The sequence below is a fragment of the Mustela lutreola genome, chromosome 8 (assembly GCF_030435805.1).
Source record: "Mustela lutreola isolate mMusLut2 chromosome 8, mMusLut2.pri, whole genome shotgun sequence".
Lineage (NCBI taxonomy): Eukaryota > Metazoa > Chordata > Mammalia > Carnivora > Mustelidae > Mustela > Mustela lutreola.
This window is the reverse complement of record NC_081297.1, coordinates 132,135,648-132,161,216: the sequence shown is the minus strand read 5'-3', so window position 1 is coordinate 132,161,216 and position 25,569 is coordinate 132,135,648. Positions and strand designations below refer to the sequence as shown.

At 38.8% G+C, this 25,569-nt stretch overlaps 1 protein-coding gene across 1 annotated transcript in view; it reads left to right on the top strand.

The window, feature by feature from the left end:
• Nucleotides 1-25,569, top strand: part of GNPTAB (N-acetylglucosamine-1-phosphate transferase subunits alpha and beta) — a 75,894-nt gene that overhangs the window by 14,524 nt on the left and 35,801 nt on the right. The window contains exons 2-5 of the mRNA XM_059186667.1: nucleotides 12,800-12,885; nucleotides 20,663-20,782; nucleotides 21,700-21,741; nucleotides 23,724-23,929. Of these exons, the coding sequence (XP_059042650.1) occupies nucleotides 12,800-12,885; nucleotides 20,663-20,782; nucleotides 21,700-21,741; nucleotides 23,724-23,929 (454 nt within the window). The remainder of the gene's footprint in view (nucleotides 1-12,799; nucleotides 12,886-20,662; nucleotides 20,783-21,699; nucleotides 21,742-23,723; nucleotides 23,930-25,569) is intronic.

Here is a 25,569-nt window from a genome sequence, read left to right as displayed (position 1 = left end):
GGAATTTTGTTTTGGGGGTTTTTTGGGTCAGTTCTGTGAAGTTTTATACATAATCGTGTCATCTGTCAACAAAGATAGTTTTATTTTCTCCTTCCCAATCTGTATAGCTTTTATTTCCTTTTTTTGTGTTACCACACTAATTAGGACTTCAATGTGTAGCAGTAGTGAGAGATGGTATCCTTTCCTTGTTCCTGAAATTAGTGGGAAAGCCTTGAGTTTCTCACCATCAAGCATAATGTTAACTGTAGGTTTTTTGTAAATACTATTTTTAAATTGAGGAAGTTTCCTTCTATTCCTAAGTTTACTGACAGTTTTTTTTTTTTTTAATCAAAAATGGGTGTTGGAATTTGTTAAATGCTTTTTTAATGCACCTATTATATAAGAGCTTTTTTTTTTAAGATTTTATTTATTTGATAGGGAGAGGTCACAAGTAGGCAGAGAGGCAGGCGGAGAGAGAGGGAGAAACAGGCTCCCTGCCGAGCCGAGCAGAGAGCCTGGGCTCGATCCCAGGACCCTGAGACCATGACCTGAGCCGAAAGCAGAGGCTTAACCCACAGAGCCACCCAGGCGCCCCTTATGCACCTATTGTAATCATATGATTGTGTGTGTGTGTGTGTGTGTGTGTGTGTGTGTGTGCGCGCCTGTTGATGTGATGGATTACATTAACTGGTTTTGGAATGTTGAACCAGGATTCAGAAATTCATATCTAGAAAATATACCACTTTGCTCTGGTAAATGATTCTTTCTATACATTGTTAGATTTGATTTGATAACATTTTATTGAGGATTTTTACATCTCTTCACGAGAAATATTGTTTGTAATATTTTTCTTCATAGAATGAATTAGGAAGTTTGTTTTCTGGAAGAGATTGTAGAGAATTGGTATTATTTCTTCCTTAAATGTTTGATAGAAATCATTAGTGAACCCATCTGGGGCTGGTGCTTTCTGTTTGGAATGTAATTAATTATTGGGCCAAATTCTTTTTTTTTTTTTTTTAAGATTTTATTTATTTATTTGACAGAGAGAGGGATCACAAGTAGGCCGAAAGGCAGGCAGAGAGAGAGAGGAGGAAGCAGGCTCCCTGCTGAGCAGAGAGCCCGATGCGGGACTCCATCCCAGGACCCTGAGATCACGACCCTAGCCAAAGGCAGCGGCCCAACCCACTGAGCCACCCAGGCACCCTGGGCCAAATTCTTTAATAGGTGTATGCTGATTCAGGTTATCTGTTTCTCGTTTGAGCTTTGGTAGATTGTATCTGTCAAGGAATTGGTCCATTTTATTTAAGCTGTGAACCTGTAGTCTTAGAGTTGTTCATAATGTTCCTTTATTACTCTTTTGGGAAGAATATTGTAGTGACTTACTTCTCTTTTGAGTTATTGTTGTAAAACTCAAATAACATAAAATTTGTCATTTTAACAATTTTTAAGTGCACAACTCAGTGGCATTAATTACATTTTCATTGTTGTGCAACCATTGCCACTATCTATTTCCAAAACTTTTTCATCACCCTAAGCAGAAACTCTGTAACCATTAAGCAATAACCCCATTCACCCGTTGGGACCTGGTAACCTCTGTCCATACAGATTTGACCATTCTGAATATTTTATATCATGAGCATTTCGTATAATACTTCTTTACTTGTTCTGGCAGTTTCTGCTTGTTTTTCAGTGCTTCTTAGGCGGGTGGGGGGATGAGAGATTAGAGTTGCTTACTCTGCCATTTTGATGACATCTTGCTTCAGACTGATAAGTTTTGATAATTGCTTTTTTCACATAATATTTTATCAAACACTTTATCCTTTAATATTCTTTATGCTTCACAAAGGAAGATACTTTGTTTTGGCCATTGCTGAATCCTCAGAGTCTAGAATGGTACCACATAATATTTATTGAGTTACTGAATTAAGTAACTAATTTTTAATAATTATTTGAAAATAAGATTTTTTTAAAAAATTTCCATTTATTTGATGAGAGAGGGAGAGAGGGAGAGAGCAAGCACAAAAGCAGGGGGAGAGGCAGGGAGAGGGAGAGGAAGAAGCAGGCTCCCTGCTGAGCGAGGAGCCTGATGGATGTGGGGCTTAATCCCAGAACCCTGGGATCATGACCTGAGCTAAGAAACACACTTAACCGACTGAGCCACCTAGGTGCCCTGAAAATAAGACTTTTTTTTAATAGCTTTGTAATATTTGTTTGACTGTACTTTATTTTCCTGATTACCTATTGTTTAATTATTAGATACTATTTTCAGGTTTTATTTTTATAACTAATAATGGACATTATTGTAGTTACGCAGGTCTTTGGGTACATCTGTGATGATTTCCTTGGCATGTATAAATCAGAAGTAGAGATAGCCAGAACAAAAGACATTTTGTTTGGTCCTTTGATACATAATGCTAACTGCCTTTCAGGAAAGGGGAGATTTTTTAAAAATGACTTTGCAGCTATTTACAAATCTATAACATACTTTTCAACTAATTTATGATTTTTATGCACTTGTGACTCATAAAAAAGAGATCTCTTCTCGGTGTATTTAAAAAAATGTTTTCATCTAGTGAATAAATAGTATGAGATAAAATTTGTTGATAGCAGTGAGTGGAGTATCACAAGCAGATGTTTTGTAAAACTATCTCATTTCACTAAACTTATTTATTTATTTATTTGAAATATATAGTTCCTTTTTTTTTAAGATTTTATTTATTTATTTGACAGAGATCATAAGTAGACAGAGAGGAAGGCAGAGAGAGAGAGAGAGAGAGAGAGAGAGAGAAGCAGGCTCCCTGCTGAGCAGAGAGCCTGATGTGGGGGCTCAATCCCAGGACCCCCGGATCATGACCTGAGCTAAAGGCAGAGGCTTTAACCCAATGAGCCATACAGGCACTCTTAAATTTTTTTATTTAAATTAAATTTTTATTTAATGAAATTTACCAAAATAAAATTAAAAAGGAAACCTTCATTTGACTAGTTTTTGTTCCTGGTTTAATAGTTAGAGTGGAAATAGCAGGTTTAACTACACTTTTACTCATATTTTGGTTATATTTTTCACATGATATATTGTAATTATTTGTCTTATATTTGTCTTCCCAGCAAACTGTGAGCCCTTTGAGAGGCTAAATAAGGTCAGTGTGTTTTCATAGTCTTAATATCTCATATTTTCTATTGTACTTTGTGGTTGTCAGAATATTTGGATATATATTTGCTCACTTTTTTTTTTTTAACAACCCCTTGTAGGATAAGGTATTTCTTAAATTTTACATTTGGCACTTATGTTTAAATGACTTGTCTAAGATCACAAAACTGGGGGCTCCTGGGTGGCTCAGTTGGTTAAGCAACTGCCTTCTGCTCAGGTCATGATCCTGGAGTCTGGGATCGGGTCCCACATGAGGCTCTCTGATTGCCAGAGAGTCTGTTTCTCCCACTGTCCTCTCTCCTCTCATGCTCTCTCTCTCTAATAAATAAATAAAATCTTAAAAAAAAAAATAAAATCACAAAACTGGGGCTTCCTTGTATGACTCTTGCTTAACTTTAAGGATTGTATAACCATAACATGATCCAGGGGAAGTTTGTGCAGTGATGAAAGTATTCTCTAATTCTGAACTGTCCCAAACAGTAGCGACTAACCGTGTGAGTGCTTGAAATGTGGCTGGTGTGACTAAAGTACTGAGCTTTTTATTTAATTTTATTTAGTCTTTTTTTTAAATTTAAGATTTATTTAACAGAGACACAACAAGAGAGGGAACACAAGCAGGGGGAGTGGAAGAGGGAGAAGCAAGTCCTCTGCTGAGCAGGGAGCTTGTTGGGGGGCTCTGTCCCAGGACTCTGGGATCATGACCTGAGCTGAAGGCAGACGCTCAATGACTGAGCCACCCAGGCACCCCTATTTAGTCTTAATTTAGATAACCATAGTGGCTAGGGTATACCATTTTGGACAGGTCTAAACTCATAGGTAAAGAAACTTTACCATGACGTTATAGCAGAGATTGAGACATTGGCTTGCAGAGTAGAGTACTGGATTTAAAGTCCATCCTATACAATTCTGTGATTCTATAAACTCTGACCAGTAAAACTCTGACCAGAGTTTTATAAACGCTGGCCAGTAAAACAAGTAAATCTATGTATACCCAAAAAGTCTGCTTGAATACATTTTGAAAATATCTTTGGTAGGCTTTTTTTGTTGTTGTTTTGTTTTACTTTTACTTTTATTTAAGTGTGGTTACAGGAGTTTTTTTTGTCCCCCCCCCCCCGAAATAATTTTTTTTTACAATGAACTGTCAAAGGTTTAACGTTTTTAATTCTACTTTTTAGATTTCCTTCATTATTTTGCTCCCACCCCCACTATCCCTCTGGCAAACAATTCTCTCCCTTTCTCTGCTCCTTTTTTTTTTTTTTTTTTAGGATTTTTAAAAATTTATTTGTTTGACAGGCAGAGAGGCGGCAGAGAGAGGAGAGAGGAGGAAGCAGGCTCCCTGCTGAGCAGAGAGCCTGATGCGGGGCTCGATCCCAGGACCCTGGGATCATGACCTGAGCTGAAGGCAGAGGCTTTAACCCACTGAGCCACCCAGGTGCCCCTCTCTCCTCCTTTATTTCCTTAAAAATCTCAGTTTTGTGTCCTGGGAAAAGGAGAGAGATTTTATTAAGCTGTCATGATTAACCCTGTCCTTGACTATTATTTTTCCTGTGAGTCATCTCTTTTATTCTGTACTCATTTGGAAGCTGAACAGTAAATATTCCTTAATCATTTTATACTAGTAAATAGTCCTTAACATAGGTATCAGCTCCTTGAGGACAGAGGCCTGATTTCCCTTTTGTGCTCTTTTAAATGTTCAGCAAATACATGATGTGTGTCTAATTGTCTGAAGGATTCAAAGAACGTAGGAATGGTCTAGAAAAGTGTTTTTGAGTTTAATTAATGTTTGAATAAATAGTGGTCATGCATCTTTTTGGATCATTTCCTTTATGTGAAATGGGGGAAATCAACCCAGTTTTAATAACCATTCAACTCCTAATAAGAAATGGGTTAATTACTTATTTTAGTCACTTTGCTAAATGCTATAGACTGAATGGTTGTGTCCTCTCAAAATTTATATGTTGAACCTTATCTCCAGTGTGACGGTGTTAGCAGCTGGGGGAGGGGATTAGGTCACGAGGTTGAAAATTAGTGCCCTTATAAAGAGACCCCAGAGAGCCTCTTTACCCTCCTGCCATGTAAGATGACACAAGGAGAAGGCAGTCTGAAACAGAAAGTAGGCTCTCAGCAGACACCCAGTCTGCTGGTACCTCGATCTTGGTCTTCCAGTCTCCAGAATTGTGAGACATATATTCCTATTGTTTACCAGTCTATGATACTTTGTCATAGTAGCCCGGATGATGATGATGATCTTCATCATCATTGACTTCCTGATTGGTATCAAGAAGAGGAGAGTTAGTAGAAAAGATAAAGCCTAGAACATCTGTAAGATATCTTGGTCTCTCTTGTAATGCCTCTTAATGAAAATTTTGTTTTCAGAAACTATGAAGAACATGTTGTAATCTAGGACTATTTTAAACTTCTTTTTTGGGGGAATATTATAAACTCGAGTATCATTATTAGTGTGTGAAAAGCTCTGTCATCGCTACTTAGGGTTCTTACTGTGAGGTTGGAAATTTTTATAGTACCCTGTGAAACAGTACAGGGTGCCAATGTCACATTCTTTTTTTTCACCTGATTTTTTTTTTTTCTTTAGAGTAGGCTCAACACCTAGCATGGAGCCCTGAACTCAAAACCTTTAGATCAAGAGTCAGTCACTTAACTGACTGAGCTACCCACATATCCTGCATGTCTCATTTCTACACTTGGAAAATTGAAAAAGGGCATTTGCTTTTACAGAGAGTTTTATACCCTTGTGTGCTTAGCCTCCTGTTGTCTCTTTATTAACTCTAGCCTTTAGCTTTTACCTTGAGTATCCTGGAATGAATCCAAAAGCAGAAAGTCCTGGAAAGAAACCATTTCGTGTCAGCTGTTCCAGAATGTTTGCCTTATGAAACTGGTAGCCATATTTATTCAATTTAGAATTATTCAATTTATTGGTTTTGTGCTAGGCACTGTGCAAGGTTCTGGGAATAAAGATTAGAGATCAAGTTTTTGGCTTTGAGTTGTTCAAAGAGGTTTAGACTGATACATAAACAGGTAAAGATATTGCAGGATGAACACGTGAACAGCTTGCATGGAAGTATTGCTGTACAGCCCTGTATGATCTGCACATCTTATTTATTCATCAGAATAATTATGTAACATACATGGCATTCCTACCTTCATTCTACAAGGGAAGAAGCTGAGAATCAACAAATGCCCTAGGTCATTTATTGATAACCGTCAGATTGAAACTCATGTCTTCTGATTGTAAATCTTGTGATCATTGCACTGTACACCAGTTCTCTTCTGATAATTACCTTCTTCTTTTCCTTAAGTGGGGAATTCTTCGGATACAAACGATTATGAGGCTTGTGTCTCAGTAACTGTTATTCTTACACAGGCATGCATTTGAACTTGTTCTAGGATTGTAAAAATCTTCAGCCAATGCATGTACCAGTTTTATAATTTTAGAAGTTTATCATCCACAATTTTTAGTATTTGTTTGCACGAGCCAGTTAAAGAAAGGATTGTTAGACATTCTAAAAATACTGGGGGCAAAACAAATTTATTATGGACTATGGTCATTTATAAACATGCCAGGGAAAGAGATCTAGGTCATTGAATTAAGGATGATAAACATAACCAGTTTTGGTATTGGTTGAATGACCACATTTATAAATGTACATTTGACAAAGCTGGCTCTGTGTAAGCAAGCATCAGAGGAGCTCAGCCTGGATGAAGTTAAACAGGAACATGAGCTCTGGGGTTAGGTCGATTCACATCTCAGCCCCATTACACACTGCTATGTGGCCTGGGGCTTCTCTTTGGGCAATGACCCATTGCAGTGCCTGCCCCACAGCTAGTACCTTGTTGCAGGGATTCAGTGGGGAGGAGAGGAGCACCTGGCATGAGCACCTTCACTTGGTGAAGGTGGGAATGTGCCCCTTCTCTGTGATCAACACATTAAGACTGACTGGCTGCAATTTGTAAAAAAAAAAAAAAAAAAGAAAGAAAGAAAGAAGAAAAAGAAAAGATAGAAACAAAGAAAGAAAACAGAAAAAAAAAGACAAAAGACCAAAAATTGATCTTGAATGCTTTGAATGCCATGATTATTAAAAATGGAGTCGTAAAAGTGATAGATATTTTAAACTAGTAGAGTAAACTACCTTTAGATGATTTTTATATATTTGTCAGAGAGGGAGCACAAGCAGAGGGAGAAGCTGGCTTCCTGCCAAGCAAGGAGTCTTATGTGGGACTCGATCCCAGGATCCTGAGATCATGACCTGAGCTGAAGGCAGACATTTAACCAACTGAGCCACCCAGGCATCCCTAGATGATTTTTATAATTGTTAATAATATATTGCTTATGTGGTATTTCAGAGTTCATACAGTATTTTAGTAAATAGTATTCTAGTTCATGTGTCTTAAGTTTTACCATCAAACCACTTTTAATAAATGGCAGAAAAAAATAAATACTCTGAAAGAGAATAGTGTAGAGAGGTGTGTGTGGAAGGGGTGGGAAGGATAGTGCAAAATGGCAAGTAGGAAAAAAATTTTTTTTTAAGATTTTATTTATTTATTTATTTGACAGAGATCACAAGTAGGCAGAGAGGAAGGGAAGCAGGCTCCCTGCTGAGCAGAAAGCCCGCTTCGGGGCTTGATCCCAGGACCCTGGGATTATGACCTGAGCTGAAAGTAGAGGCTTTAACCCACTGAGCCACCCCGGCACCCCAAAGAATAGTGTAGAGAGGTGCGTGTGGAAGGGGTGGGAGGGATGGCGCAAAATAGCAAGTAGGACATTTTTTAAAGGCCAGCGTTTTGTCTATAAAAATCACATCAGTTTTCTGTTTTTTTCCATAAACATGTTGCAGTACTATCAGTGTAATATTTTAAATGTTTTGCCATTATAAATGATGGTTCAGGAAGATATGCTTTGTTTACTCCTGTGTTAGACTTTTTTTTTTATGCATGTCAAGGGAGAATCACTGTCCTACTGGAGCAACACAACAGACTGATGAACTACATTTTGTACTTAGTTCATAGTTGAGGAAATTGAGTACCCACAGTTACACAGCTACTAAATAGAAGAACTGGGAGGTTCTCTATCGGAGGTATCCTGTGTCCCAAGTCTCTAAACCCAGTCTTTTTTTTCTTTAAGAGTTTATTTATTTGGAGAAGATAAAGTGTTTACATGAGCAGGGGAAGGGGTAGAAGGAGAGGAAAGAGCAGATTCCCCACTGAGAAGGGAGCCCAGAGGATGCAGGCTCAATCCCAGTGCCCTGGGATCATGTCCTAAGCCAAAGGCAGATGCTTAGTCAACTGAGCCACCCAGGTGCCCCCCAAATCCAGTCTTAATGCTACTCCTGCTGTAACCAGATAATACTTACGAACAAGAAGATGGTATATAATGAATAGTGCCGGGTATGAGTTGATGATAAGTAGAATTGTAAGTAGTTCTGTATCCCCAAGCAGTTTATAACTTAATTGGTCTGACAAGATGCTTCCATGAAGGGGAAAGTAAGTAATGATAAAAAAGCGAAGGGATGCAAGGCAAGAAATGTTAGAGGGCCATGAGTAATTGATTTCCAAATAAGCAGTAGAGATGAAAGTTAAGTTCTGAGGAGGAAGCGTTTGGGTTGGGCTGAAGAATATGGAAAGGCTTTGTGGACAGAAAGGGGCTTGATTTTATAGTAGGTAGTATTTCTCTCACCTTTTTCTTCTGGTCTTTTGTTTATTGCTAATAATGGCTGAAAACAATATCTCATTGTAAGCTTAGGCCTATTTTGGCTTTTTTGTTGTTTGAAAGTTATTTATATTTATATAGTTTACCCCAGAATAATTTCATAATGGCTCATTCAAATTTCTACTCTTTCCTATGCTATCCTTGATAGTGTAAGAAAATGATCTGGCACTTGTGCTCAGATGATTTTTCATTTCATTTACAAGGTTCCTTTTTGATCCCCCGTATAGCTAGCACATTACTTATTTACTTAAAGAGTTTAGCAAGACTTCCCTAATAGTACCGGTATAGTTGACAGTTGGGATTAAGCAGAAAGGGCAAACGATTGTGAAGGAAGAAGATCATGTTTCATTGTTGATGGGTTAAGGACCAGGTATAAGAGACGCAGAGGAGGCTTGAAGACAGGAGAAGAGACATGGTGTCCCAGTGCAGTTGATATGTGGGTTCAGGGAAGAAACTGTGCCTGTCATGGTGCCAGCTGTACAGCCCTGCACCTCCTTCTGTCATATACTCTTAGGGGTGGAAAGGATTTCAAGGAAATTTGGTCAGACCCCATTCATAAAATGTAAAACAGATGTAGAAACAACCTAAACAGACTAGAGAACTTACATAAGGTCTCATAAAAGTGACAGAGCTGGGATGAAACCCTGTGTCTCCTGAATCATAACCAAGCATTCCTACTACTTTCTCTGAAGTGTGCAAAACTCTTGGCTGATAGGAGAGGAGAACATTCCTAAATGTGATAGATAAGGACCCTTTGCTGCTGCTATTCTTTCTAATACATGAAAGTTGTTTAGAGATGGTGAGATTAATTTATCTGATGAAGGAAAGCACATTGTGTCAACGTACAGTACATCAGCATTTCTCAGCCATTTGTGAAGTATGCCCTTTCTGATATCTTCCCGTCTTCTGGATAGCACTATGAGTCAAGAACAATGATACTGAACTTTATTTATTGTGGTTTTTTTTATTTTTTATTTTTTTTTTAAGATTTTATTTATTTATTTGACAGAGATCACAAGTAGGCAGAGAGGCAGGCAGAGAGAGAGAGGAGGAAGCAGGCTCCCTGCTGAGCAGAGAGCCCGACGCGGGACTCGATCCCAGGACCCTGAGATCATGACCTGAGCTGAAGGCAGTGGCTTAACCCACTGAGCCACCCAGGCACCCCTATTGTGGTTTTTTTAAATAAAAATAATGTACTAGTTGTCCTTTTGCAGCTACATAGGGATATTGATGGAGAATCACTTCTGTTCTGAATTCAGTAAGTTGATCCAAGTCAATACAATATGTTATTAAAATAAATATACTTTATTTAGCAAAGATGGTATTTTATAGCTATATGTCTGCCATGGGGTTTGGTGTTATGTGTGATACTGCCATAGAGCTCATTCCCCTGTTCTTTTGGAATTTCCAGTCCAGTTGGGAGGCCAGTTATATGCACACACAGCCTCAAATCTACCATGACTAAAATGGTAATCCCACCAGTGCTCATCCCCACTACACCTGTTCCTACTGTGTCATTAAGTGGCCCCACTGTCTCCTCAGTCACTCATATTAGAAATACTGGAAACCTAGCATCACCTCGCCTCTCTTCCCCTTCTTCACTCCCTCACCTAGTCTGGTAGCAGATCCCTCTAACACACCCTTGGTACCCCAGCTGAACTGTCAGCAGACATCTGTTCATCCTTTAATACTACTAACATTGCTTCTTGAGGAGAATCTTTAAGTGTCTTCCTAGATGAGGTGCTCTTTCTTCAGTGCAGTTGTTGGCAGTAAACTTCTCTGTTAATCATTGGCTGTATAGTTTGTTCAAGTCAAGGAACTTACTTTATTTCTCTTTAAAAATCCAGTACAAGGTATATTAGACCCTCAGTTTTTAAATCAGTACATTGAGTGATGGGAGGATTATTAGTTGAATTTGGGGTGTTTATAAAGCATTCCAGCGAAGTAAGGTTGTCAGGATAGACAGAGTTTAGATATTGAAAACCTGAATGCTGTGCAAAGAAAAGAGCAGTTATAGCTGAGCACATGGGTCCACATGGCCTCCCCTGTAGCCACATGTCATCATGTGACTGCATTCTGGCCATTGAAAACAGAAGTGGTAGGTGCCCCTTCCAAGAAGGTTCCTTAATGGAGGGGCATATCATTCCCTAGCTCACCTTTCTGCTGGCTGGAATGAAATCTAAATGATGGGCATTCCCATGGTCATCTGAATGTACCCCGGGCCATGCATCCTATGGTTTGCACAGTAGGAAGCTAGAAGTCTTGCCAGGAAGGGGCATTCCAGGAAGAGGAATGAAATGAAAGGATGCATTTGAAAGTCAGATAGAAAAAGATGACCTGGAAAAGGAGATTGAAAAGGAGTCACCAGAGTGATGGGAGGAAAGCTAGGGAAGTGGTTCAGTAAAGAGGAACTGGGTAGCAGCTACCCAGTTGAGTAAGAGAGAGATGGGGAACATGTCAGTGGATTCCACAACATGGAGGCCTTGGTAAGACCCCAGACATGGTAAGGGCAGAAATGGTTTTGGAATGGCTGGAGGGTAAATGGAGCATAGAAGAAGTCTCTAAAGAAATTTGCCCTTGAAAGAGAATTTCAAATAGAAGGAACAACTGGCAGAGGGTGTGGAGTGAAGGGAAGGTTTTTCTGAGAGTACTGTAATAAGCTGATGAAAATAGTCCTATTGTGAGGAAATGAGAGAACAGACCAGGTCTTGAGACAGGTTGATGAGATCCAGAGCAAATGGACAGAGATGGGAGTGTTTGCAAGGAGGAAGGACACTTCACCTCTGGTGAAGGGAATGAAGAAGAATATGGGGCACATGTGTTGGTGGGTTTACAGACTTGGGGTGCAGACATGAGGGAGCTCCTATCTGGAGCTTTCCATTCTCTCCTTTATTTAGCAAGGTCATCAGCTGAAACTTGGTAGACAGTAAGGCCATCACTCCAATATCTCCTTATAGCTTTCAGTCTCTTCCTTATAGCTTTGTTCTGTGCTGTGAGGAGACTCTCCCAAGGTTTGGATGGACCATGTAGCTGCCTGAAAATCCTGTAGTGCCTCTGCTTCCCATGGTACATAGGGCACAATAGTTAAGACACTGTTTCCCTTCTCAGCCCCATTCTCTCCACTTACTAGCTATGCTCCTACCAAAGCCAGCTGCCCTGTTGCCCTGAAACCACTCACCCTTGCTGCTTTTCAGCCTTTGAACATGCTCTTGCAGCTCTGTCCCTTTCTCCCTACCTTGTGAACTCATTTTGTAAGACCTAATTCTCATATTGGGTCCTTTAAAATTTTTTTTTTAAAGATTTTATTTATTTATTTGACAGAGAGAGATCACAAGTAGGCAGAGAGGCAGGCAGAGAGAGAGGAGGAAGCAGGCTCCCTGCTGAGCAGAGAGCCCAATGCGGAGCTTGATCCCAGGACCCTGGGATCATGACCTGAGCCGAAAGCAGAGGCTTTAACCCACTGAGCCACGCAGGTGCCCCTAAATTTTTTTTTTAAGATTTTATTTATTTATTTGACAGATAGAGATCACAAGTAGGCAGAGGGGCAGACAGAGAGAGATGTCAAAGCAGGCTCCCTGCGGAGCAGAGAGCCCGATGCAGGGCTGGATTCCAGGACCCCTCAGATCATGACCAGAGCCCAAGGCAGAGGCTTAACCCACTGAGCCACCCAGGGGCCCCCCTTTTAAATTTCTTTGATGCCCCTCCTCCCACAGGCCATTAACTATAGCTTTTATTTCTATATCTGTATAACTATCCTTCTATTGTAGTTTTTATATCTGGACTGAGCACAGTGTATGGTGTATATATATATATATGGTAGGCAGTGGGTGAATGGATGAATTTTTATTTCTTTTCCTGTTCCTTTAGTGATTCTTAATGAAATTAAAATGAAACAAAAATTCTTGGTATTTGATGCAGGGTAAACATTTTTTCCTTTTTTTTTCCAGGTGGTTCTGGAATGGAGCCGGGATCAATACCACGTTTTGTTTGATTCCTACAGAGACAATATTGCTGGAAAGTCCTTTCAGAATCGGTAAGAAGAGATCAGTTTCGGAGAGCTGCTTCTTTGGACTTGAAGTGATGAGTCATGAGATCACCCTTGTTTTAAATATAGGATTTGAAGTTGAAGGGATTTTTCCAAGTGTAGATAGGGTTTAACCTATTCAAGACCACTTCTATCTGAAGGAATCCTCATATTTTATGACTGAAAAATCCGATTCCCAAAGAATAGTCCTGCCTTGCAGAGTTAGTTACATGATCTCATTATCATTGCCCCAGTTCTGTGAAGTAAAGGTAATTCCATCCCTCTGCAGGATGAGGAACCCAAGTGGCTCCCCTGGCCAGTATTATTCTTTTCCAAGTCCCGGCCTGTATTCTTCTGTTGACATCTTCTTTGACTCTGTTAACCAGGGCCAGTCCCATGGAAGCCACCAGACTAACCCCTCACCCAGCCCTATGATCACCACATCTTGCTGTTCACTGGGAGGAACAACAAATAACCTCATAGGTTGGGTCTTTTTCTCTTTAATGCCAAGAGGCTTCTTGGTGCAGCCACTCTTGGATGCTACCTTCAACCTTTCTTTTCCTTGGAGATTTTTTTCCACCCTCAAAAAAACAGACCTCAGAGTGGAATCAATCTTTTCTTACATCCTCTTTTCTTCCTGCAGCTAAAATGAACTGCAGTCTCCTTTTTGTTTTAATTATTACTTATATTGTTTTATATAATAAAAGCAGTTTATGTCAGTGGTTGAAAACAGTTCAAATAATACAGAAAAATAAAAGTTTATGCTTCTGTCTGTTCCATTTTTAATTTACCCTGATCTAGAGGAAGCATTATTAATGAATTTTGATTGTAGATTCTTTGGGTAATCATCATTCTAACTTTAAAAAATAAATGGAGTTCTCTCCTTTTTCATTTACTCATTTTATGCAGTACTTATTGACTCTTTTCCGTTCTAACAGTGCACAGTGAATCATTACAGGGCAAGGAGCCATAGGTGACCAGAACAAATGTGGGGCAGCTCACAAGGGTAGCTAACCCCACAAAAGTCTAAATGTCAAAATCCTCCTTGATCCTGACTGTCCATTTCCCCCTGAGGATAGTTCTCATAAATCTTGCCCTGTGCTCTCACTGAACTGGAAAACCTAATGAAACTATAAGTGACTACAGTTGGTATCAGTTGGCACACCCTGACAGTTTCCTGAGAACCTCCAGACTACATCACCAGTTGCTCTGGAGCCCTTCCCCACTGCTTGGAAGCACTTCCGTGTCCCTCTCTTCACTCTATATGAGTGCCTTGTGGTTTCTATCGAATAAGTGGGTTTTTAATTTACTGTACTAATTGGATGTATGTACTGTTACAGTCATGAGTATCTTAGGGAGGAAGGGCTAAGGGATTTTTTGATTGATGTTAAGCTTTACTCTTTGCTTTGTGCCTTATGTGTGAATGACATCCCAGACTTTGCTCCTTTAACATGAAATGAGTCTTTGAGTCTTCCTCTCTTTTAGTCACTGAGATATAACTCTGCAGTAAAGAATTGTGTAGTCCAGTGGGGAGAATGGCATGTTAAGCAAATAATTCGTGAAGTAGGGAAACTAGGCTTTTCTCTTAGGATGTCTCTCTCTTTCTTTTTTAAAGATTTTATTTATCACTTGAGAGAGAGAGCATGAGCAGGGCGTGAGGCAAAGGGAGAGGGAGAAACAGATTCCCACTGAGTAGGGGAGTCTGACACGAGGCTTGATTCCAGGACCCAGAGATCATGACCTGACCCAAGGGCAGACACCTAACCATTTGAGCCACCAGGCAACCCTTTTAATAGCTCTTAAAAAGTTTTCAAAGACACTAGGGATCTGCAAAATCAAAACTATTTTTTATAACAATACTAATGTCTTATTTGCTTTTTTTTACTGTGTTGACATTTGCACTGATCGTGTAAAAGCATTGATGGGTAAAACTGCCACACCTTAGCATGAGTCACTATATTCTTTACTACCCCACATTTACATGGGTAGGATAAAAGCTAGCTTCACTTAAAAGTGTTCACGATGAAGCAGTAAAAGTTACTAATTTGATTATATCTTGATCCTTTGACCACACATCTTTTTAATGTTCTTTGTAATGAAATGCACCTGACTGTTTGGTGATTATCTTGAGGAAAAGCCCTGTGTGATTGTTTGAGTTGCAACCTGGACTAGCTGTTCTGTTTAATGGAACACCATTGTCATAACTTGAAAGGACAGATGGCAGTATTATTACTCAGACTTGGTCATTTGGCAGATATTTCTTGACAGTGAACAAAGCAATTCTGTCTCTTGAAGGAAGAGTAGTGGTATTCGTTGCCAGTGATAAAATTTGAGCTTTCAGGTGAAAATAAGAATTTGGGAAATCTTGTTTCTACTATTGTGGGCTTAACAGCTTCACAGTATCATAAAGACTTATCTCTTTAGATCTGTGGCATTGTCCAAAAAAATCACATTTGTTAATATTGTAGAAAAAAAAAATGAAAGAAATACGGCACCATTTAGCAGATCTGCATTAACTCAGTGAGCTCTTATTTTCCAGATAACCAATACATTGTTATAGGATTATTGTTACAGAGGTTACAGAATCTTGCATGGGTAAAAAAGCCATTCAAAGTGCAAGAAGGACCAATGGATTTCAGTGGAAAAGCACAAAAAGCTCATTAATGTAGCTTCATATTCCACATTGCCACTAATTTTTAAGCAACTACCAGTTACTTTGGTGTAGGACCAGAGAGGAAAACCCATTATTACCTGAAAAAGCTATTACTACTTTTTTGAAGATTTTTATTTATTTGAGAAAGAGAGAGTGAGCAGGTGGATAGGGCAGAGGGAGAGGGAGAAGCAGGCTCCCCGCTGAGCAGGGAACCCAACGCAGGGCTTGATCCCAGAACCTTGGGATCATGACCTGAGCCAAAGGCAGATAGATGCTTAACAAACTGAGCTTCCCAAGGGGCCCCCATGAAAAGGCTAAAATACAACTTTCCTTTCCAGCTAAATATCTGTATGAGCCTGGGTTTTCATTATATAGTTCAACCAAAACAACAAGTGGGAGTAGATTGAACATGGAAGATCTGAGGTGCTCGCTCTCTTCTACTAAGTCATTAAGAGATTGGCAGAAATGTTAAACAGTGCTTCTCTTCTCGCTAAATTTTTTTTGTTGTTTTGGAAAATATTGTTATTTTCATTTAAAAAGTTGTTCATGGGGTGCCTGGGTGGTTCAGACCTTAAGCATCTGCCTTTGACTCAGGTCATGATCTCAGGGTCCTGGGATCTAGCCCCATGTCAGACTCTCTGCTCAGTGGGGAGTCTGCTTCTCTTTCTCCCTCATCCTCTCTGTTCTCCCTCTCTCTCTCAAATAAATAAATAAAATCTTTTTAAAAAGTTAATCTTGTTAACATGTGAGGAGGTTTTTTGTTTTAAAATGAATATTATAGGGAAGGCTGGGTGGCTCAGTTGGTTAAGCGACTGCCTTCGGCTCTGGTCATGATCCTGGAGTCCCGGGATCGAGTCCCATATCAGGCTCCCTGCTCGACAGGGAGTCTGCTTCTCCCTCTGACCCCCCCACCCCCAGTTCTTATGCTCATTCTCTCTCTCACACTCTCTCTCAAATAAATAAATAAGTAAAATCTTTAAAAAAAATGAATATTTTTAATGTGTTTTATTTTCAAATATAGCAAATATGAATAGTTACAACCTATAAACAAAAGCCTTTTGGGTTCTTAATAATTATTAAGTGTGAAATGAATAATTATTAAGTGTTCTTTAACATAGCAGTTCCCAAAACTTCAATGTGCAGCAGAATCCCATGGAAAGCTTCAGAAAATGCATTCCAGCCCCTGCCCCACCTCCCTACCCCCTGCTGGGTTTCTGAGTCTGGAGGTCTCAGAGGGGCCCACAGAATTTTCATTTTAACAAGTTCACTGGTGACACTGAAGCTGCTGGTCTGGTGACTACACTTTGAGAACAATTCATTCGTGGATTCTTAATGAAATCCAGTTTTCCTACTTTGTTTTCATTTTAGCCAGTTTTCCTAAGAAAAGCTCAAAATGGCTTTTTTTTAAATTGTCTTTTTTTAATCAAATATTTATCAAGCACCTACTCAACCTACTGTGCCTTATGCTGGGCTCATGCTGACGGTGCACACTTGCAGAAATCACTGTCCTGAAGGAGCTTCAAAACTTTAGAAGGAAAAGTAGCTGTAGAAAATTCACATATGGAGGTCAGCAGTTTTAATCAAACATTCTTGTTCTCTTTCTGAAAAATTTTGTGTATGTGTGTTAAATATTTCTCCTCCTAATTTTAGACTGCATTAAAATATAGTTTGAGTTTTATATAAGGATATTTCGAAATTACCTAATTTTGAAGATGACAAGTAAATGCATCATATATAACATCACGTGTTCTGATATATTTTTAAAATACCATAATATTTATAGGAAATTTTCATTATTTTGCTAGTTTCTCTGCAAGTCTTTTTAATATTATTAGAAATGTTTAAAACAAAGTTCTATATGTCATTAAGAAGTAAATATGTAAATGATCTATTGCTACTAATTTTGTGAGGCATTAAGTCAGTCTGGGACTAGTCTAGTCATCTCTAAAATGTAGGTATTAGATTAATTAAGTATAAAATCTTTTCCAACTCTTTGGATCTAAGGTACCATTTAAGTTTTCTTATCTATTTTATAAAATGTAGAAGTAAGGGGCTACATTCATAGTGTCGTTTATATGTCATAGCGCCTGTATACTCACTTAAACTAAACTGATTAAAATAAAAGCTGTATTACTGTCACTGTGGCTTTGGTTCTGAGTCATAGGTGACTTATTTAGTATTCAGCTCTAAGATAAAGGCTTTCTTTTCATCTGGAAACTAAGATATAGTGGTCTCGTGGTTAGAAAGAAAGACTCAAACTCACTGTGGCTATGTCTAATAGTAGAAAAACAACTGACTCACTGACCTCGGGCAGATCACACGATCTAGTTTGTTTAACACCAGAGAATTAAATTGATCATATAATACAAGCTTACTAGAGCCAGTACATAAAACCATTATATACTTAATTTTTTCCCCATTTGAACATGTATGGATATTTCCTCATTCTATTAAAAAATTTCTAATAGCAGGTAATTGCTTGAAATTGCTTGTACAGGATAGCTTTGGAATGTGCAATCCTTTTTTTTTTTAATCTTCGGGAAAAAAACCCTTAAAAAATATGTCACCAAAGTAGTTTTTTCAGATTAAATTTTGGTCGAAGCTATTGGGAGTGAGATGACCTTGGATAATTTCGGTGTGAGCAATGCAAGACATTTCTTTTTAATGGAAAAGACTGATATATATGTTGAGGGAATGAACTTTATTTAGCCAACAAGTATATGTTAAATCCCACTCATGTACCAGACCTTATTCCTAGGCATCTTGTGATGACCAAGAGGAACTCGTTTACCCTCATACAGAACTGGCACTTTAGTGGGGAAGGTTTTTTTTTTTTTTAACTTAAGCATGTGAACTACAACCTGTATATAAACAAAACAGTTATCATTGTGGATTTCTGGACTGGCAGTATTGCTGTATCTGGGAACTTGTTAGATATGCAAGTTCTGGGGCCCCACACCAGACCTAATGGGTCAGAAACTCTGGGTTGGAGCCTAACAATCTGTTTTACAAGCCATAAGGTGATTCTGATGCCTACTAATGTTTGAGAACCATTGGTATAATAACTGCATAAAAGACCTAGCTGAGAAAGCTTTCACTTACTGTTAGGGTGAGGAGAGAGAACCTGAAAATATAGGAAAGAGAGGAAGTTTTTTTTTTTTTTTTAAATTTAATTTTATTTAATTTTGTGTGTGTGTGTTCCAAAATTCATTGTTTAGAGGAAGAGAGGAAGTTATTAATGCAACAGCGCACAAAATTTATGGTACCAAACACTAACACAAGACCTAGGTGAGATAGTCAAGAATTAGATGCCTGCCTGAGAAATAGTCTATCTAGTGGAAGATAGACATGCATAAAAACTAGTACAACATAGCGTGCTAAGGATTCATTAGAGTACAGAGTATAATGGAAGCTGCATGGGAAGCAGTACATTCTCTTTGTGGGAGGTGAGGGAAGAGGGCGATCGGGGAAGGAGGAAGTGGTTCAACAAAGCATGAAAAAAAAAGGATATTTTAGGCAGAGGGAGAGGCATGTTTAAAGGCACAAAACCTTGCAAGTCTTACTTTATTGGGGTAAACGACCGGAGTGTCTAAAGCACAAGGTGTAGATTATGACATGGTTTAGATGTCATTCTGCAGACAGTGGTAAACATTGTCAGGAGGGTTGCTAAATGTTCAGTTTTCACATATAGCTGAGTATTAGGTGACTCCTCATTTTTCCCATGAAGCTCTGGGTCCCTGGTTCTCCTTTGACCTTCATCTTCTCTTTTGCTCCTCCCTTTTTCCCCTTGTCTCTGCCACTCTGGCCTTTAGCCCCTTGAACATGCCAGTTAGGTATCTATTTCAGAGCATTTACACGTGGTGTTCCCATTCTCTGAACCTTTCGTCCCCCAGTTATCCACATGGCTTGCTCTCTCACTTCCTTCACATCTTTTTTTTTTTTTTTTTTAAGATTTTATTTATTTATTTGACAGAGAGAGATCACAAGTAGGTAGAGAGGCAGGCAGAGAGAGAGAGGAAGGCAGGCTCCCTGCTGAGCAGAGAGCCTGATGTGGGACTTGATCCCAGGACCCTGAGATCATGACCCGAGCCGGAGGCAGCGGCTCAACCCACTGAGCCACCCAGGCTTGCCTATGAGTCATGATGAACTCCTGGATCATAGGTCCAAAATAGACCTGAAAGATGGGGGAGTTTTGGTCAGGTTGGTAAAAGAAAGGAAAAGACAGCTTTCAGCAGGGGTAAAACTTGAACAAACACTAACACAAGACCTAGGTGAGATAGTCAAGAATTAGATGCCTGCCTGAGTGCTTATTTTGAGGAAAATATAATAAGAAACTTAAGTCGGGCAAGTTCAGGAAGGTCTGTGCTAGTGTCTCATATATATCATTGACTCATTTAACAATTACTGAGCTGCTCTGTGTGCTCAGCACTTTTCTAATCGATTGGGTACTTTAGGGAACAAAACAGAAAGCTTCCTGCCTTCTTGGAGCTTACATTCTGGAGGAAGGACACACACAGTTACCAATGTAGGTAACAAGTCAATTATTTAATATGTTAGAAAGGTGGTCAGTGCTATGAAGACAAGAAAAAGCAGGGCAGGGGAAGGAGAGGGCTGGGCTGGGAGGGGCAGGACTTGGGGCAGCGGGGAATAAGGAGTGCTGCGGCATAAAACAGGGCTGGGAAAATAGAACTGGGTCATCGTTAGGGAATGTTGGATAATTCCCTTTTTGGTAATTTTATTTAGCTTCTAATTTCTTTTCTGTTTGGCTACATTTGTATCTCAGCACCCTTGTTTGCTAAACTGAGCATGTAGGAGTATAAACTGAGTTTCCAAGATCTCCTGACAATCTTAAAGTGGAGTGATGGCAGCCTCTTCACGGGGTGGTTGTGAGGAGTAAATGGTGCAGAACTGCATAGAGATCTGCATGCATCTTGCAGAGAAAGTTCTCAACAAATAGTCTCCTAGCACCAGTTTGAAACATGCAATTTTATGATATGGTTGGCTGGTTTGATTACCTTTTCATTGTTTCAGGGTTTTTTTCCATAACCTTTGAGTTTAAACCCTTTTATACTCTTATTCCCAAATGTATTGGAAAAATGCATGTAAGCTGGAAGACCTGTGGGTTTGCCCTAGGCTCTGTCTGCCGATGCCGATCGATGTGGTTTATACCTGGGTGAATGGCACAGATCTTGAACTACTGAAGGAACTACAGCAAGTCAGAGAACAGATGGAGGAGGAGCAGAAAGCAATGAGGTAAAACTGATTCTTTAAAAACAAAACACACACTGTTCTGAGTACAAGTAACAGTGCATTTCAGAAGGAAAGGTGATGTTCACAATGCTGTCCAAACAAAAATCTGGTAACATTGCTAGCCCCTCTCAAATTCGTGCCATTAGAAGATGTTGTCAGTCATGTATCCAACCCTTGTTTCTTGGTGCCCAAGGAGAACTCAGCCACTTTAGTGGCATCCTGGCCTCACTTTGTAAGATGGCCATTTTATGACTGTGCCACTCTAGTGATGCCTTGCTCTCTGAGAGCCCTAAAGGGAAAGGAGCCTCCCAAGAAAGCCCTGGACTTCTGCTTACTCAGGCTGAGTCCCAGGTGTCATACCTTCATGAAATAAGGTGTTTGTTATTCAGCATAACTACAAGAGCTGTTAATTCCCTGGGAAAGGTACAATGCCCTTGAATGGAGAGCCTTTAGAGCTAGGGATCTGGCTGATTTTTCTTCCTTTCTGATTCCTTAGCAGTATTTGTTGAGAATTTCTCCATTCATTTCTTTGTAAATGTTAATGGGTGCTTCCCAGTTGCAGGTAATTGGTCAAGTTATACTGCAACAAATGGTCTCTTTCTCTTTGCATTAGAGGAATTTTATACCTTCCCAGTGCATGAAAATGACTTTGGCAACCTGATTTTACTAGTAAAATGTAGAAGCTTGTATGTCAACTTTTTCACTTATTGTGGAAGGTATGTGATGGTAATAACTTCAGTATATTTAATTGAAACTTAAAATTTTATATATCTTAAATGTTGTAAGCATTATATTTCTTAACCTACTGGTTAGTTCCAGGGGAGTAACCAAGAAAATCAATGTTGTCAGTAACCTCTTGTTCACATTTAGGGCTAGTACTAGCCTATGCATATGTAATGAAATATATTTGCTTTCATTAGAGAAATCCTTGGGAAGAACACAACGGAACCAACTAAGAAGAGGTAAGTGTGTTGATTCTCTTCTGAGGAATAGAGGTTGAAATGTTGAAGTAAAACTTCCAGGTTCTAACTTGTTTTTGTTGAATACACAGTATTTTATATTTATTGTCCCTCTTCAATCCCTCATCTGCTAGTTTTTGACCCCCAAATTAAGTGCTTCCATTAGATGGAAAATCTAACAGTGCCAAAGGCATAGTTGATTGAGAACTCTTATCCAGGTTGTACCTAATCAAAGCTTTATCGTTTCTGATAGATTAGTTTTCTGGATGTTAAGGTTTTTCTTCTCTGTCGTTTTCATTAATCTCTCTGGGTTTTCTTTTCTCTTGGTACACTTAAAGTATGACTTAGACCCAGTGTTTTCACTAATTTATTTCCTTGAAAAAGCTGTCATAATGTGGCTATTGTGATTTAAATTGTAACTGATTCTGAATAGCCCTAAAAACAAGATTGCCTCACTGACCAGCAGAAATCTCTGTTAACTGCACTCCCCCCACTTAATTGTTAGACTTATAAGAGTTATTTTATAGAAATGAGCCTGAGGAATTTAGAGATCTTGAAGTGCCCTCTGAATCATTTTTTTATGTTATGTATATTCATTTATAAAATAGTACTGTACTGTATATACTACTGTTAATACCACTGTTAATTTTTTTTAATTTTTAAAATACCGATATTTTTAAAATAAGTACATTTTTAAAGTAGTCAAAGTAATAGTGCCACATTACAGAAAGGTTGAGAGGACAGTGAAAAAAATAGGCTCGCATAATTCTATGGTCTCATTCAGCTGTGATCATTATATTATTCCCTTTTCATGCATGTGTTTATAGTCGTTATTTATAATCTTTTTTTTATAATTTATAACCCATGTACAATTTTGTATCATTTTAAAATTTATATAGTCTATACATATCTGTTGATAAATTATCTTGGTGCTTCTTCTCAGTTGTAATAGTTAATAATATTCCATAAAATAACTACTGTAATTTACTAAATGTTGGGCACTTCTGTATTTCACTATTGTAAATATTTTGTGATCTTATATTTGGGTCTGTCACATTTTCTGTGTGTGTGTGTGTGTGTGTGTATGTGTTTTCCCTGTTTTGTTTCTCTTTTTCTGCTTGGACTAGATTCCTGAAAGTAAACTACTGAGGAAGAAGCATATGTATAAATTTTTATGGGTCTGAATAAGGACACATGCAAATGCTATAAAATTAATTCTCCAGAGAGGAAATGGGAAATACCCCCCTGCAGTGACACCAGCAGTGTTTGAGAGGAATAGGTGTACTGTGCTTGCACTAACACTGAGTCCTTTTTTTTGAGGGATGCTAATTTAGTAAACAAAATGTGATACCTCATTGTTTCCTTTTGCATTTCTTTAAATATTACGGTGGTTGGACAGTTTTACATATTAACTAGTCACAGCTCCCACTTTGTGAGTTCCCCAGCTGTGTTTTGTCCATTGTTTATTTAGGTATTATGTTTATTCTAGGTATTCCTTTCGTTTAGATAGAAATATCTGAAACATTCATCTTAGAACCTTGTTGCATTTGCTTTTATTTACATTAGTGTCATGTCTTTCCAGTGTATTTGTGAATTGGTAAGTTGTATCTGGTAGGCTGACACTCTGTGAACAGAATTTATCTACTTCCTAATCTGCCTAATGATAGACTTCATTGGAATTATGAAAAATATTTAAAATGGTAGTGAAATGCTTAATTTCTTGTGTACCTTTGAGTTAGTAAATTTTGGTGGCAATTATATTAATAGGAGTTTGAAAGCACTTTCTAAAGCTCTAAAGCTGCCCTTGTTTAAAATAATTTTATATCATACTTGCTATCTTTATATTCCTGACAAGATTTGTGTTTATTAAATATGATTTTTATAGGATATAGAAAAACATCTAGAAAATTTAATGTACAAACAAGCTTTTCAATGTTGATTAATTTTTCAAGAATGTTTTTGAGCATGTTGGTGTCTGTTTCCAGTGAGAAGCAGTTGGAGTGTTTGCTGACACATTGCATCAAGGTGCCAATGCTTGTCCTGGATCCAGCTCTGCCAGCCAACATCACATTGAAGGAACTGCCATCTCTTTATCCATCTTTTCATTCTGCCAGTGACATAGTCAATGTTGCAAAACCAAAAAACCCTTCCACTAATGTCTCAGTTGTTGTTTTCGACAGTGCTAAGAATGGTAAGATCTCCTATGGGTATTTTAAACTCATGTCATCATTGATGGTTTGAATAACAAAATTCTAAATGGAACAGACATGATTCAGTTTTTAAAGAAGTACTTGATAAACTAAAAACATAAAAGGAGAAACAAAAGAGCTGCCACTGTATTTCAGCCCTAACTTCAGAAAGGGATTCCATATATCTTACTCCCTGTTATACACTTGCCTTTCTGTGCTGTGGTCAGGACCTTAAATTTGATACCTTATTCGCTTGGCTCTGAGTTATTGTGGAGGCTTATTACTATTATTATTTTTTGCCATATAACTCTTCAGCAAGTTATTTTCTCCAGTTTGAACAGAGCATACTGGAGGATTCTTATTTTACATTCTGAATTATCTGATTATACAGTTTGTTGGTCAGATAATAGAACTGAAATTGTAATTTCTGGATAGAATAATACACACATTCGAGATCCTGTCCTCCCACTTGGCCACTGAGCTGGTGAGCCTGTGTCTACTCTGGTCTGTTGTCTCTCATGCTTCTGTCCTGAGCCTCTCTCCTTGGAGCCTACATGTGTTTCACCTGTATAAAATGAAAACGGTCATGTCCCTTTTACAGCATTGAGTCCTGTTCTTAAGTTCCCATTCTTTCTGTGTCATACCTCCCAGCTTAAATCTTTGAAATATCTTTTATCTTTGATGTGTTCTTCCTTTTTACCTCCATCACTAATAATTTATCTCACCCTGTTACTTGCTTTTGTTTTTCACAAATGATTCCCTCCTTTACTTAGCTCACTTTGTCTACACCAGACTGAATTCCTTCACATAGGCCCCGGTGATAGCCGCCTAGCTGCTCTGCCTACCTGTAAAGTTTCTCTCCCATCTCCCTGGCACGCAATCTGAATAAATCAGAAATCTCGGATTTTATTGGTTTGCCTCCTTTTTGAAGACGATAATACAGTAGTATGTATTTGTTTTCTGCATGGATACAGATTCCTCCTCCTGGTGTTCAGGACTCAGCCTTGATTCTGCACTTAGTTCCTCGTGTCCCTGCCCTGCTGCATCTCCTTGAGGCTGCCCGTGTCTTCACACATGTGTGGTGCTGTTCTCCTGGTCCTCCTCCTCTCCCAGCCTGCCTCCTGTTCTTTCCAGCCCCACCTCTGTCTCCTTGAAGATCGTGGACAGTACACTCACAATGATTTTATTTATTTTTACTTTCTGTCTCCCTTTTGTACTTGTAATGTGACTCACAACTTGGGTTTCTGTGTGTGTGTGTGTGTGTGTGTGTGTGTATGTGTTTAAGATTTACTTATTTTTTAGAAGGGGCAGGCAGAGAGAGAATATGCAAGCAGACTTCATGCTGAGTGCAGAGCCCGATGTGAGGCTCCATCTCATGAGCCTGAGATCATGACCTGAGGCAAAATCAAGAGTCAGATGCTTAACTGACTGTGCCAGCCAGGTGCACCAAAACGTAGTTTTTGATTACACAGGAGTTTATGGTGTCCTCATCTAATTTCTTAATCGAGCACAGAGACCTTATTACTCACCAATTTGTGTCCTGAACAGTGTCTAACATCATGCTTTCTTTCTGACACTTAAGTTATTTGTAATTTGAAAGAAAATTGTAACCTTTCTAAGTGCAGATATCGCCACCTTTACA